This window comes from Falco naumanni, chromosome 4 (assembly GCF_017639655.2).
Source record: "Falco naumanni isolate bFalNau1 chromosome 4, bFalNau1.pat, whole genome shotgun sequence".
Classification (NCBI taxonomy): Eukaryota; Metazoa; Chordata; class Aves; order Falconiformes; family Falconidae; genus Falco; species Falco naumanni.
This window is the reverse complement of record NC_054057.1, coordinates 66,820,139-66,832,855: the sequence shown is the minus strand read 5'-3', so window position 1 is coordinate 66,832,855 and position 12,717 is coordinate 66,820,139. Positions and strand designations below refer to the sequence as shown.

Sequence of the window (12,717 nt, the reverse complement as noted above, 5' to 3'; positions counted from 1 at the left end):
ACCTTTGGGAGAGCATCTTCGCCAGCAGCATCTCTCCCACCTCCAGCCCCGCTCGCCAGCACCGCGGCCACGCCAAGAACTGATCCGAGGTCTGTGAAAAGGCTGGCACACCGACTCGGGCACGGGCGGCTGCGGCACCGGGTCCGGCAAATTGTCTTGGTAAAAATAAAACAAAATTTGCAGAAGAAATGCAAGAGGAAGCATCGGTTAGCAAAGCACTGAAGAACGTTTGTGTGACGGGAAGCTGGGGAATTCAAGCTGGAAGGCCTGAATATAAAAAAAAGCTGATATTCCTGGTGTGAAGGGGGAGAGGAGGCTGATAACCGTTCCCTTTCATTCCAGGGCAAGGGGAAAATAACAACTATTTAGCAAACGTTTATGTATTCTTTTAAAGCACCTAACATTTCAAAGCAACACGGAAATAAAAGCTCCCATCCCAGAGCTGGGGGTTGTTCCATTGTGTGAAAACCCTGGCTGCAGCCACCACGGCCCCACACAGCCCTCCAGGTACGGACTGGGGGGGATGCAGACACCAACTGGACCCTCCACTGGTGCACAGGGATGGGGCGGCCGCGCCACAGCATCGCTCCCGCATCCTACAGCTGCTTGGGGCTGGACCAGCATCCACTGGCACTTCGGGTACTGGGTACCCCCGGTGCCTCGCCTGCCCCGGGGGGGCTCTGCCCCGCGTTTTTCCACTCAATTTCCTTCCTGAGTCGGCAGGAGATAAATCCCTCTGCTGAGGCAGGCGGCCGGAACGGCAAAGCCAGCAGTGCCAAGTTTAATAAGCAACCCTGATCGAGAAACCAGATAATAATTGGGATTATCGAACTGGCTGGGAAAGAACTTCCCCAGCTCCTGACGGCCCCTGGCAGCCGCTTGGGCTGTTCCTGACCGCCTCGGCACCCGGCACGGGGTGGCAATGAGACCCGTGGGGCTGCCAGAGGGACTGGGACATCTGCCGGGCACGGCGAGGCCAGGACACTGCCAGAGAGCAGCATTAGCTAATTTATAATTTAAAAAAAAAAAAAAAAAAAAGCAACAAAACCCTTTTTGGATGCACCACGCACGGTCGGTACCTGCAGCACAAAGAACCCAGCCACCACCCTCTGCCCCCCCAGCCCCCTCCCCACCTCCACAAGCGCATCCCTGCATCCCAGCTTGGGGGGGACCAACAGTGCCACCACCACCATCCCTGCGCACCCCTGCATCCCAGCTCAGGGGGGGCTGACAGTGCCACCGCCACCGTCCCAGCACCTGCAGCTGCAGCAAGCTCAGCCGCTGAAATAATCCCGTCGCGGTTGGATTTTGTGCAGGGCGCAAGGTCCAGGGGCTTTTTTTCTCAGTGGAAACAGGATTGGAAAAAGGAAGAATTGGGATTTTTTGAGTTCTCTACAGGGTCAGGCTTGGCTGATTTTATTTTACTGCAAACATAAATAGGGCTTTTTAAAAATAAAATAAATTAAAAAAAAAAATCAAGCCAGGCTAAATAAAAACCCACTAGAAGACACAGTGAGAAATCCTGCTGGAGGACACACAGAAAAATCTGTAGCCGGGCTGAGTGCTCAGAAATATTTGTATTTGCTGTCTAAACACTTTATCTGTTTCCTAGCACATGGGAGAGTTTTGCTCTCCGTGTAATGTTACAGAAAAAAAAAATAAACCAATACAAATAATTTCTCCTCTTCTGCAGGAAAAAAAAAAAAAATCCTACAAAACTTGGTTGCAGGCACACCAGGGGAAACAGCAAATGTTTCCACTGAAATTAGGCTGAACGCCACACTAATCAAATAGATGGAGGAGACAACTCCGAGGTATCGGGTGGAGGAACTCGGGGGGGCATCTAACAGGTCTTCCCCATTTCCAGTCCTTACAAACCCCCTTCGTAATTTATTTGCCGTTTTGCCAAAGCCGGCAGCCCTGGGGAATGGAGCCAGGGGAGATTAACATTTTGTACAAAAGATCTGAAATACAAAGTTTAATTCTTGGTGGGGATTTCAGGGCTGCGCGGGGAAGTAGCTTAAATAAAAGCACGTTCCTGTATTCAAATTAAAAGAAAAAAAAAAGTATTGAAGGATGGGTTTAAACTCCGCGGATCCTGGTAATGCTTCCGCAGTGCACGGTGGGAATATCGGCGGTGCCTGTGCGGATGCCTGCAAACTCACCGCCGCATCCCAGGGGACCAGCGCCAGGCTGGTGGGTTGGTGGGACCAATTCTGCACCGGGCACCCGGGCGCACAGGGGAAGCAATGGAACCCCCCGCAAATGCAAGAAGTAAGGCCAGGAAGGGGGCGGGGGAGGGGGGAAATGCCAAGAAAAGCAGGAAAAAAGGCAGGTCAGGGAAAGCTCACGTGCTGAGCAAGCCCACAGCTGCATCACACGGCAGCCCACCACGGCTGCCCCTCCGGCACAGCCCCACTGGGATGCAGCTCAGCACCGTGGCTGACCTGCACCCAGCAGTGGCATCGCTCACCGCTCCTCTGCTCCCACAGCACAGGTCTTGGAAAGCAAATGCAGGAAGAGGAGAAAAATTAAAAAGAGGGAGGGGGGGAAAAAAAAAAAAAAAAAAAAAAAGTCTTTATCCCCATTCCTGCCTGCATCCCTCTCCCTCCTTTAATGACCTGGAGGAAAACATCAAATGGATCCAAGCAGAGCTTGGAAATGGGAGCGCAGGTCTCGCCGGCCCCAGAGCTGACTGGCTTCACCAGAGGCCGTGAGATGTCGACAGCCTCGACAGCCACGCTTTGTGGCATTTAAATCACTGCCAGGGATCGATGTGGCTGAGCATCACGGGCTACCACCACCACCACGAGCCTCGCCGGCTGGGTGAGTCGCAGGTGAGCTGGGCAGCCAGGGGCATTTCTGGACAGCGTGGGAACGCGGGAGCCCCAGCCTCACCCCAAACCCCCTCCCTCTGCCCCAGGACCCCCACATTCCAGCACCAGCTGCCCAGCCTAGTCCTGCCCCAGGCTGATCACCACCGAGGCACTAGGTGGGCAAGCCCCGCTGGTGTGCGGTGTGCCCCGCCACCCCACAAAGCCACCCCGGGAGGGATGGCCAGGACAGTGGGGACCACCCCAAAGCTCCCACCATGCCCAAGTCCAGCATCTCCCATGCCTTTGCACTTCCATCGGCTCATACAGGCTCACTCCCCTCTTTGGGGGCTGCAAGCCCCTCTGGGGCCAAACCCCTCACTGCCCCATGGGCACAAGGGAAGGGGACATCCTTCCCGCTCTTTGTTATTATTCTAGGGGGTGAATTTCCATCCTTTGTTTTATTTTTCCCCGCTGCTGTTGCTTTGACCACCTCATCCCCCCCTCTGAAGTCTGGGATCCTCCTACCCACCCCCACCACCAGCACAGGGGGGACAAAGCCTGGCTTCAACCAGAGCTGGGCAGGGTGGAGGTGGGTGCTTTCCCAATCCCTTTGGAGAAATATCCCTTTTTTTTTCCCCCCTTCATCACATCTGCAGCATCGCCGTCCAGCACGCAGAGGAACCGCATGCAGCCTCATGCCCGCGGTGCCGCCCCAGCCCCAAGGACACACATGACGTGCCAGGATCTGGCAAGTGGAGACCAAACTTCTGCTCCTCACCCCTGGGCTGGACAAGGACCCTCCATGGTGCTGCCCAGCTCCCTTCTGCCAAAGCGCTGGTCAGCGGTGAGGGCTCCCACCAGCCTCTCCCCAAGGGATGGGCTCAGGTCAGGAGGAGACAGTCAAAGCAAAGCAGGATTTATCCCACCAAGGGCAGACGCAGGCAAGGCGTAAGCTTGGAGGAGCCCTGGTTTCAGCATCTATTGCCAAAATAGAATACATGCCCGAAAGGTTACACAGGTCCCATGGACAGGGCTGGCAGAGGCGTCGCACTGGAGGAGCTGGGAACCTGCTCCCAGGCTCCGTGCCGAGCACCAGCGCCGGAGCCAGCGTGGCAAATCCCGCGGGGTTTTCATTTCTCCCCAGGAGTTACCAGGTGTGGGGCTCAACGCGGGACTTTTGGCAAAACCATTCCCCAGCCATCCTTTGGGATGAAGCCCCCGGCCAGCAGCTCCGCCACCGCCAGCCGAGGAAGCCCCCAGTTTCACGGCGCGGGTGCGGCGGAGCTGAACCCAACCGCTGCCCTGGGGAGGGTCCGGTGACCCCAGCCCTCCCATCACCCAGTGCTCTGCCAGGCAGCCTGCTTTCACCAGCCTGAAAAGCAGCCCACCCCACAGCCTCCACTCTCGCTTGGCTTTTGAGTAAGGAGCCTCATTAAGAGGTAATTAGCTCTCGAACAATGGGAAGCTATTTAGCAGCCCAGCCACAGCAGCATCAACAAGCAAAGGGGGGAAGAGGAGGGAGGAGAAATAAATAAATAACAACACCCTGACCGCCCAGGAGCAAGCTGGGATCGTGCAGGGTCACAGCATCGTGCCCAGCTGGTGGCACGGCTTGGCACGGCATGGCACGGTGCTAGCCAGACAGGCTCCCTCCTGGCTGCCCTGCTCGCATAGCCTCATCCCTTCCCAGCTTTCCTGCTGGGGGAAAACCAGTCTGGGTGCATCGCATGGGATGGACAAGCCGGGATGGCCCCATGGGCACCGCCACCCTGACACGACTCCCACCCAGCCCGGCAGCGCGGTGGGGACAGTAGTGGGGACCCCAACCCTGCTGGCCAGGGAGAAGGGCTGGTCAGGCTGCTGGCAAAGAGCTCGCAGCCAGACAAACACCCCCTACGCGCCACTGAAACACAAGCCCCGTTTTTGGGGTGTCCCTGGCTTCAGAGACGCCTCCCGAAAAGACAAAAGCATCAGCGGTGGCCACCTGCTCACACCAGCGTTTGGCCACCACGGCTCAGGTCACAACAGGTCGGACCGCGGTGTCAGTGCCCATGGGGGCAAACCGGGGATGGCCTTGGTTTCGTGATGATGCTCAAAGCACTGGAAACAGCTGGACTTCGGGCTGGAGCATCATCAGGCTCAGATGGGCCGTGGTGGGCATAATTTAAACTCTTAGGGGCTGAAAGTAACCACACAGATCTGCTTGCCTTCTGTAAATCCCATTAAACCTAATGAAGCAGGGCAAGATCTCTGCCCCAACTGGGGAAAAACATCTAGGATCAAAACGAAACCTCTAAAATCATGATTAATATCTAACACAAAAGAACCGAAATTTTCACCATCAGGAACAAGGAGCTATTTAAAGAACAATTGCTGCAATTTTACAGACAACCCGACAGATGAACCTTGTCAGACGTACGCAGGTACAGATACGGACAGCCACCGCCACCAGCACGTGGGACAGCCGTGCGTACGCAGCCAGACAGACAGACAAGATGAGACCTGGATGCCAAGATCAGTGTTTGGAGACACGGGGGAAAAAAAAAACCAAAAAACAATCTGTTTATGTCCGTCAGCCCACAGGTAAATATTACACGTGTATATAACAGGGGGACGGTTCCAGCCACGCACAGAGGAACACCGGGTGGGCGTAGGTGTCTTTGGGCATCTCTATTATTTGTGTGTGTCAAGTGTATATAGGTGCGTGTGTACGTATACACACACACATATGTATATATATGTATATGAAAGTACTTTTTAAAGCTTTCCAGTGGTAACTGAAGGCACCTCTCTTCCTTGCCTCCTGCACTGTTCCCACTCCACATCACCTTTGTGCATCCCCGCACTGGGACAAGCCGAGGGACACTGGGGGTGCTGGGGAGCAGCACATCCCCCCAGCCCCACTGGGACAAGCAGAGGGACACTGGAGGTGCTGGGGAGTGGCACATCCCACAGGGACAAGCCAAGGGACACTGGGGGTGCTGGGGAGCGGCACATCCCACGGGGACAATCCAAGGGACACTGGGGGTGCTGGGGAGCGGCACATCCCATGGGGACAATCCGAGGGACACTGCGGGTGCTGGGGAGCGGCTGGCCCACCGGCAGCACCACACACCCCCAGCCCGTCCTCGCATTAGGATGCGGTGCATGGCCAGCATTTGGATACCAAATGTGTGACCAGCAGGGAATGTAATTGCGGTCCCTAGAAAGGGACAGGCAGAGAGAGAGGGACAGACAGAGAGAGAAAATCTTGTCAGAGATGCTGGACCTGTGTGTATGTGCTCTCCATTAACCGCGGTCGCCGCAGACCTGGGCTGGTGAAGAATAGCTAACACGGCTTAACGGGCTGGAAAAGAGGGGTGGGAAGGGCTGCAAATGATCTCGGCACAAAGGGAAAACAGAACAGATGAAAACTAGAAGAGCAGGAATTGCGCAGATGCGGGACGTGGCCAAGCACCAGCACACTCAACCACCCCGGCACCGCTGCCGGCACCCCGAGCCCCGTGCGGGGACTCGACCTGCTGCCGGTATGGGAACCACCCCAGAGTTCAAATTCAGATTAAAATCACTCCCAGGGGGAACGGGATGTGTTTCTTGCAGAGGCTGGTGCAGTCCCTGGTGCGCCCCAGCTGGGAGTGGGGAGGGGGACCATGCAGGGCTGGGAGCTGAGCCCAAAGGTCCCAGTCCGGGCAGAACTGGGACACGGAGGTTTTTGGAGAGCAGCCCCATGGCAGGGTTGGCACCAAACCTGCCCCAGCACGCAGGCGGGGGTGGGCACGTCTGCCCCCAGGCCGAGCCCTCCCGCTCAGCCACCCCTCTCCAGCACCAAATTCCCCTGGAAAAAAAAAAAAAAAACAAAACACCCAACATACACAAAACCCAAAAAACCAAACTCGTGCCATCTTCGCTCCCTCGAAGGAGAGCCGGCACACGCGGGCTGCCATCACCCTGGCCACAGCTCCTCGTGACCTGCAGGCCAGTTTGCCCAGGCTTGGCCAGTCACTGGGACATGGCCCCAGCCGCCGCACACCGAGCTCCCAGACAAAGCACCGGCGGGCACCGGGGCTGCGGCAGCACCGGAGAAGAGGGGCACAAAAGCCGAGAGGCCGGGCAGCACCATCCAAACCCTCCCCCTGCCCAAAGACGTGCCCCCTTCACCCCAACTCCACCATCCCCGCAGCATGGACCCCCTGCCCGTGCACAAAGGGCCCCCCAAAAGTCCTACTCCACCATCACCACTGTCCCTGAACATCACCTGGGCTCCCGCCAACCGTGGTAAATCCCCCTGCTAGAAAACCATTTCGCCGGCTTCCCGATCCCAGGATTGGGGAGTGCAGAGGAGCAGAACAGAAATCCCAGCTGTGCTCACAAAACAAAACAAAAAAAAAGTAAAAAAAAAAAAAAAAAGAAAGAATCAGAAAATAAGCCTTCCGAGGCAGAGAAATGACCTCACAGTTAAATATAGGCCACAAGTAAAATCTAGACCATTTACAGCATTTGTATCTGTACTGTAAACAGAGAGAGGAAAATACCTAATACTTTGTACATTTCCCCCTCTGTAGATACAGAAACACACGGCAGCGTAGATGGGAACTGCGTTCAGCTGCAGGAACACTGTCATTCTGGAATTACTATAACCTGCCCATTAGACAACTGTAGGTAGAGCAAATCTGAAATCCTCCATCCTTCCTTGGCTTTCCAGAGGTTTCCAGTCGCAGCCCCGCAGCCACAGGTTGGGGGTCCCGGGATCGGGGACCCTTCCAGGCCAGGTCACTCCTTCCCACAAATATTTTCTCCAGAGCACAGAGGTTTCCCAGACACCCGATTTCTCGCCACACGACGCCCCGTAGCACACCCAAGACATCCATCCTAAACCCTCCTGCGGCACAGGGGGCCAAAGCCAGAGCCACCGAGGTGCCTGGGCGACACCGTCCCACCGGCGGATGCTTCCCCGGGATGCCAGACTCGACCCGCTGCACCTCTCGCCCAGTCCCACGGCTGCAAATCCACCCCAGAACCCCGCGGGTGAGCGGTACCCACACCGGCTGGGAAACACAGAGCGACCACGCAGCTGCCCAAGACCCCACGGAGGGCAGAGCCCTGCCCCGGCCAGACCCCTGCCCACCGCGCCGGACCCAGCACCCTGCGGTACCAGCCGCACCGCACCTGCGCCCATGGCTGGGGCACGGCCGGCGCATCCCGCACCCCGGGAGATCAACCAGCGACAGCTCGTCTGTACATGCCACAGAGCAAAAATCCACAGTTATACGCGGGTATTGAAACAGCGCGGTTTTCTATAAAGCTACGTCCTTCCTCCTTCGGCTATTTCCAGGATAACCCTCGAGTTACATCCAGCAAAACCCCACGCGCCCTTTTCCAAATGCATGCTTACAGAAGCACTTTTTAAAAAAATAAATAAATAAATAAATAAACCTGTAAATCCACAGCGAGTGGCTAAATATCTCCACAGAACAGGCAAATTGCAGCATCCCGAGGAACCACTTATTTTTAATTTAGACCCAATTATGATATATGGAATTATTCTAATCTGGGCAAATCATATTGACCATGAGGATTTATTGCTGTCTTTTATAAAATATAGATTGCAATATAAACCTGAAGAAAAATATTTATCGCCAGATCAGTTCTGTGGATTCAAATAAGCACCAGGCATTTTAACCTTTTTTTTTTTTCTCTCCCCTTTTTTTTTTTTTTTATTCTTTTTTATTTCCCCCTTATTAAATGAGATGGTAGGGGGGGAAAAAGAAGGAAAACAAGGGATCAGAAAAAACATGTATACATGGTCCCTCGTTCTTAAGGATGAGCTAGTCTTCTAGTAACTCCGGAGACAGACAAAATAAAAACACCGCTGGGTTCAAAAAGGAAATAAGCAGAAAACTCAATGGCAGTTTCAGTATTTGTACCACCTAATAAATTGCCATGAATTCTGAGACCTGAAGGCACCCACGGGGAGCACCTTGGCCGACTGCGACACGGGGTGCTCCCACATTGGGGAAATTTGGGTCACATCCCGGAGCCAGGCGGTGCGGACGTGCCTGCTAAAGCCCACCAGCCATTGTCTGCTCTTCCCTCCCATCCCTTCACACTTCCTTTGCTCTATTTTATTTTTCTCCTCGAAAATATTTTCCTGGGCAATGTCACTATTAGAAAACAAAAAAAAAAAAAAAAATGTGGAATAATGAACCACCACCTATTTTTGAGGATAAATTCCCCGCTGCCTGCTCCGTGGCGCCCATCCCAGCACGTACAAGGGGGTGATGGGGATGCTGTGCCGAAGCCATCCCCGACGCCAGGTCCCACGCCGGCTGCCAGGACGCCCATCACCCAAGGGCCAGGGGCTACTTTTGACCATCAGCATCACCGTAGGAACACTTGGGTGCTACATCCCAGCCACGGCCCTGACCGCTCAGCGATGCCGTCCTCATCTCCAGTGGCCGGGATGCCAGTTTAACTGGGCAGGGGGGGGTGGGGTGGGGTGTCCTCGCAGATGTTTGGCATTTGGGAGAACAAAAGAAAAGAGCCCAAAGTGTGGGAGCTGGGGAGGACCAGGAACTGTAACCAAAAACTTTGCAATGGGAAAAAAAAAATAAAAAAAAAATAGTAATTCCCTGCCTCTTACAATCCCCCACAAAAATGTGAAGGAGATAATAAAATCCATATGCACCGCAGGCGGCCCACGGCGAAGGCACCGCCACGCACAAAGGGACAGACTCGCCCCAATTTCGGGGCGACACGAGGTGCACAGGCACACGAGGCACCCAGGCAGCCCCCCGAGGGGACACGCGGAGGAGGCTGGACAGACACCGACGCTCACGAGGGTTCTCGTCCCCGCGCACGTCCCGCCAGCTTCGGGGGTCTGCGGCCACCCGCCGAAACGCAGCCGGGAACTTTATGAAACTGTGATGGTGTCACCGGGACGCTGCCAGGAGAGGAAAAGGTGCCACCAAGGGTCCCCTCCCAGCTCGCCCCCTGCCAGAGGGGACAAGCCCTCCAGGCGGGCAGCGCTGGCCCCCACCCCGCCGCAGGTCCCCAGCCAGGGGACGAGGGCCAGGCCCCACGCCATGCAGGGACCCACGAGGGACAAAACCTCCATTTTACCCAAAATGGGTAAAAAAAAAAAAAAAAAAAAAATGAGCAGCCCAAAGCTGGGGGCAGCGGGCGCAGAGCACCCACCAAAGCGACCCACGCATCACCATGATGCACCGCATGGCTCAGCGGGTGACACTGCCGGGGCCACCATCACTCCGGTTTATCAGGGGGAAAAAAAAAAAAATATGGGAGTTTGGTGGTAAGGTTTTTTCCAATTTTTTTTCTTTTTTTCTCTTTTACAGGAGTCCCCCACAAACAGGTCCGTGCGTGAGTTGTATCCGAGGGGATGAAAGGGGTGGGGTGGGGGGGGTCCTGGTGGTCCCAGCACCTGAGCCAGGAGCAGAATTCCTTCTGGCTTCAAACTCTCCCAACAGTTTTTGGTTCTTCCTCAAGATGATGAACAAAGAAATACGACAGAAATTAAATTCTTGCTGAGGAGGGGGAAATAATAATGCTGGGAGGGGGAAATAATCTAAATCCAAAGACAGGGCAACCAAAGGCGGTTTCTCTCCCAAGACGAAGCCCAGGCGGGTGGTCCCGGGTGCTGAGCCCAGACCCCCGCGCCGCCGCCAGCCCCTTCCACCGTGCCCCCCCACAAAAAATGGTTTATTTTTGATGTTCCCGCGGCCGCCCAGGCATTTTTTATCATATTTTGGGCTTTTTTTTCACAGGACCTTCGCCGAGCCAGGGAGAGGGATCGGGGGGGGGGGGGGGGGGGGGACGACGGGGGGACGGGGACGACACACGAGACATAGGGGGCTGGGGAGGGGGAACAGGGGGGTGGGGGACAGGGAATGACAGGGAGGAGGACTGGAACTTCTCCGAAGTTGGGCGCGGAAGGGTGCGGGGGGCCGAGCCGCAGCCCCCCGGCACCGCTCCCCACGGGGCGATGCTGCCGCAGCCCCCGGGGCCTCGGGAGGACTCTGGGGGGCGAGCGCCGGAGGCACCGCCGGGCCCGGCCGCACGCCCCCCGCCCCCGGGGCCGCCCAGCCCGGCTGCCCGAGCAAACCGGGGGCCGGAGCCGCACTCGCCCCGCAGCGGCCGCCGGTCACCGGTCGGGCGCGGCCCCGCGGGGGGCGGGGAGGGGTCGGGAAACGAGGATTCAAACTTGGCCGCCGCCGCAGCCCGGACCCCGCCGCCCCGGGCCCGTCCCCCGCCGCCCCCCGGCCTCACCTGGGGTTGCTCCGGTTCCAGTAGACGGCGTACCGATCCGAGATAACTTTCCCGGTCTCGTCGGTCCAGACGCAGACGCCGACGAGCGCGGCGAGCAGCGCGGCCGCCTCCCAGCGCACCATCGTCCCGGGCAGCGGCGGGCGCGGCTCCGGCCGCTTCAGCGGGCGGCGGAGCGCTGGGGCCGGCGGCGGGCGGCGGCGGGCGGGCGGACGGCCCTCACCATCGCCCGCGGCCCCGGGCGCCGTCAGCGGGGAAAGTTGGGGGCGGCCGCGGCGCGGCGGCGCCGGGGCAGCCGCATCCCGCGCCCGGGCGGCGGGGACCGGGCGGCTCCCGCGGCGCACCGGGCTCACCCCGGCACCGGGAACCTCCCGCCCGCCCACAGCCGAACTTCGGCCAAGTTCCTCCGGGCGCCGCCGCCGCCGCCCGGTAGCGAACCCCGGTGCGCGTCTCCCGCACCTGCGGGGCGGACCGGGCTCAGCCGCAGGCCCCCCGCGCGGGCTCCTCCGCTCCGGGGACACCGGAGAGACAAAGGCCGGGCCGGGGAGGCCGCTGCTCCCTCAGTGCCGCCGCGCCATGCTGCGCCCGCCGCCCTCGCCCCCCGCCCGCGCCGCCCTCCCCGCCCCGCCCCGCCCCGCCGGGGCCCCGCCCCCCGGCCCCGCCCCGCCGCCGCCGCCGCCGCCGCCTCTGACACATTGTTGCCACCGGCGGCCGCCGCGCGCGCCCGTCCCGATCTCAGGGCGGGGCCCCGCGCGCCGCCTCGGTCCCTCCTCTGCGGGGTGGGGGGGAGGGGGGGGAACCGGCACCGGGGGAGGTCGGCAAGGGGCGTCAGCGGGGGGGGGGGGGGGGGGGGGCGCACACCGGCACCGGGGGCGGGGGGTGGCACACCGGCACCGGGGTGGCTCTGCAAGGGATGGGGGGTGACGTACCGGCACCGGCGTGGCTCTGCAAGGGATGGGGGGGTCACACCGGCACCGGGGTGGCTCTGCAAGGCGGGGGTGCACCGGCAGGGCTGGGGTCCCTTTGCGGGGGGAGGGGCACACCGGCAGGCTGGGGTCCCTTTGCGGAGGGGCTCTGCACCGTGAGGTGCAGTGCACGAGGGGGGAGCTTTGGGGGTGCTTTACCGTGAGGAAGGGAGGGGCTCCCGCCGCGTGCACACGGGGGTGTGTGTGTGTGTGTGTGATTTGGGGGGGGGGGTGTGCACTAGGCAGGGACGTGCACAACCGAGGGGACCGGGTTGTGTCCCGACGGACAGACGGACGCCCCATCCCGGGCCCAGGCCGGCAGGATTGGGGACCCCTCCCGTCCAGCCTGCGCACCCACGGTGTCCCCTCCAATTAGACAACAATTTGCGTGAACACACCGCCCGGCCACCTCTGCAACACGCTGACGGGAATAACGCGGCACAGCGCCCGCTCACGCCAGCCCCCCGTGTCACCAGCCAGGGGCCACCACATGCCACGGCCCTTGTCCCCTGCGTCACTGGCCAGGGGCCACCACATGCCACAGCCCTTGCCCCCCTGTGTCACTGGCCAAGGGCCACCATGTGCCTCAGCCCTTGCCTCCCATGTCACTGGCCAAGGGCCACTGTGTGCCTCAGCCTTTGTCCCCTGCGTCGCCA

General features: G+C 58.9%; 1 protein-coding gene across 1 annotated transcript in view; it reads right to left on the bottom strand.

The window, feature by feature from the left end:
- The window catches only part of EFNA2 (ephrin A2), a 49,778-nt gene extending 38,090 nt beyond the window's left edge, over positions 1 to 11,688 (bottom strand). The window contains exon 1 of the mRNA XM_040593533.1: positions 11,100 to 11,688. Coding sequence (XP_040449467.1) covers positions 11,100 to 11,221 — 122 coding nt within the window. The 5' untranslated portion in view covers positions 11,222 to 11,688. The remainder of the gene's footprint in view (positions 1 to 11,099) is intronic.
- Positions 11,689 to 12,717: the final 1,029 nt, after the last annotated feature.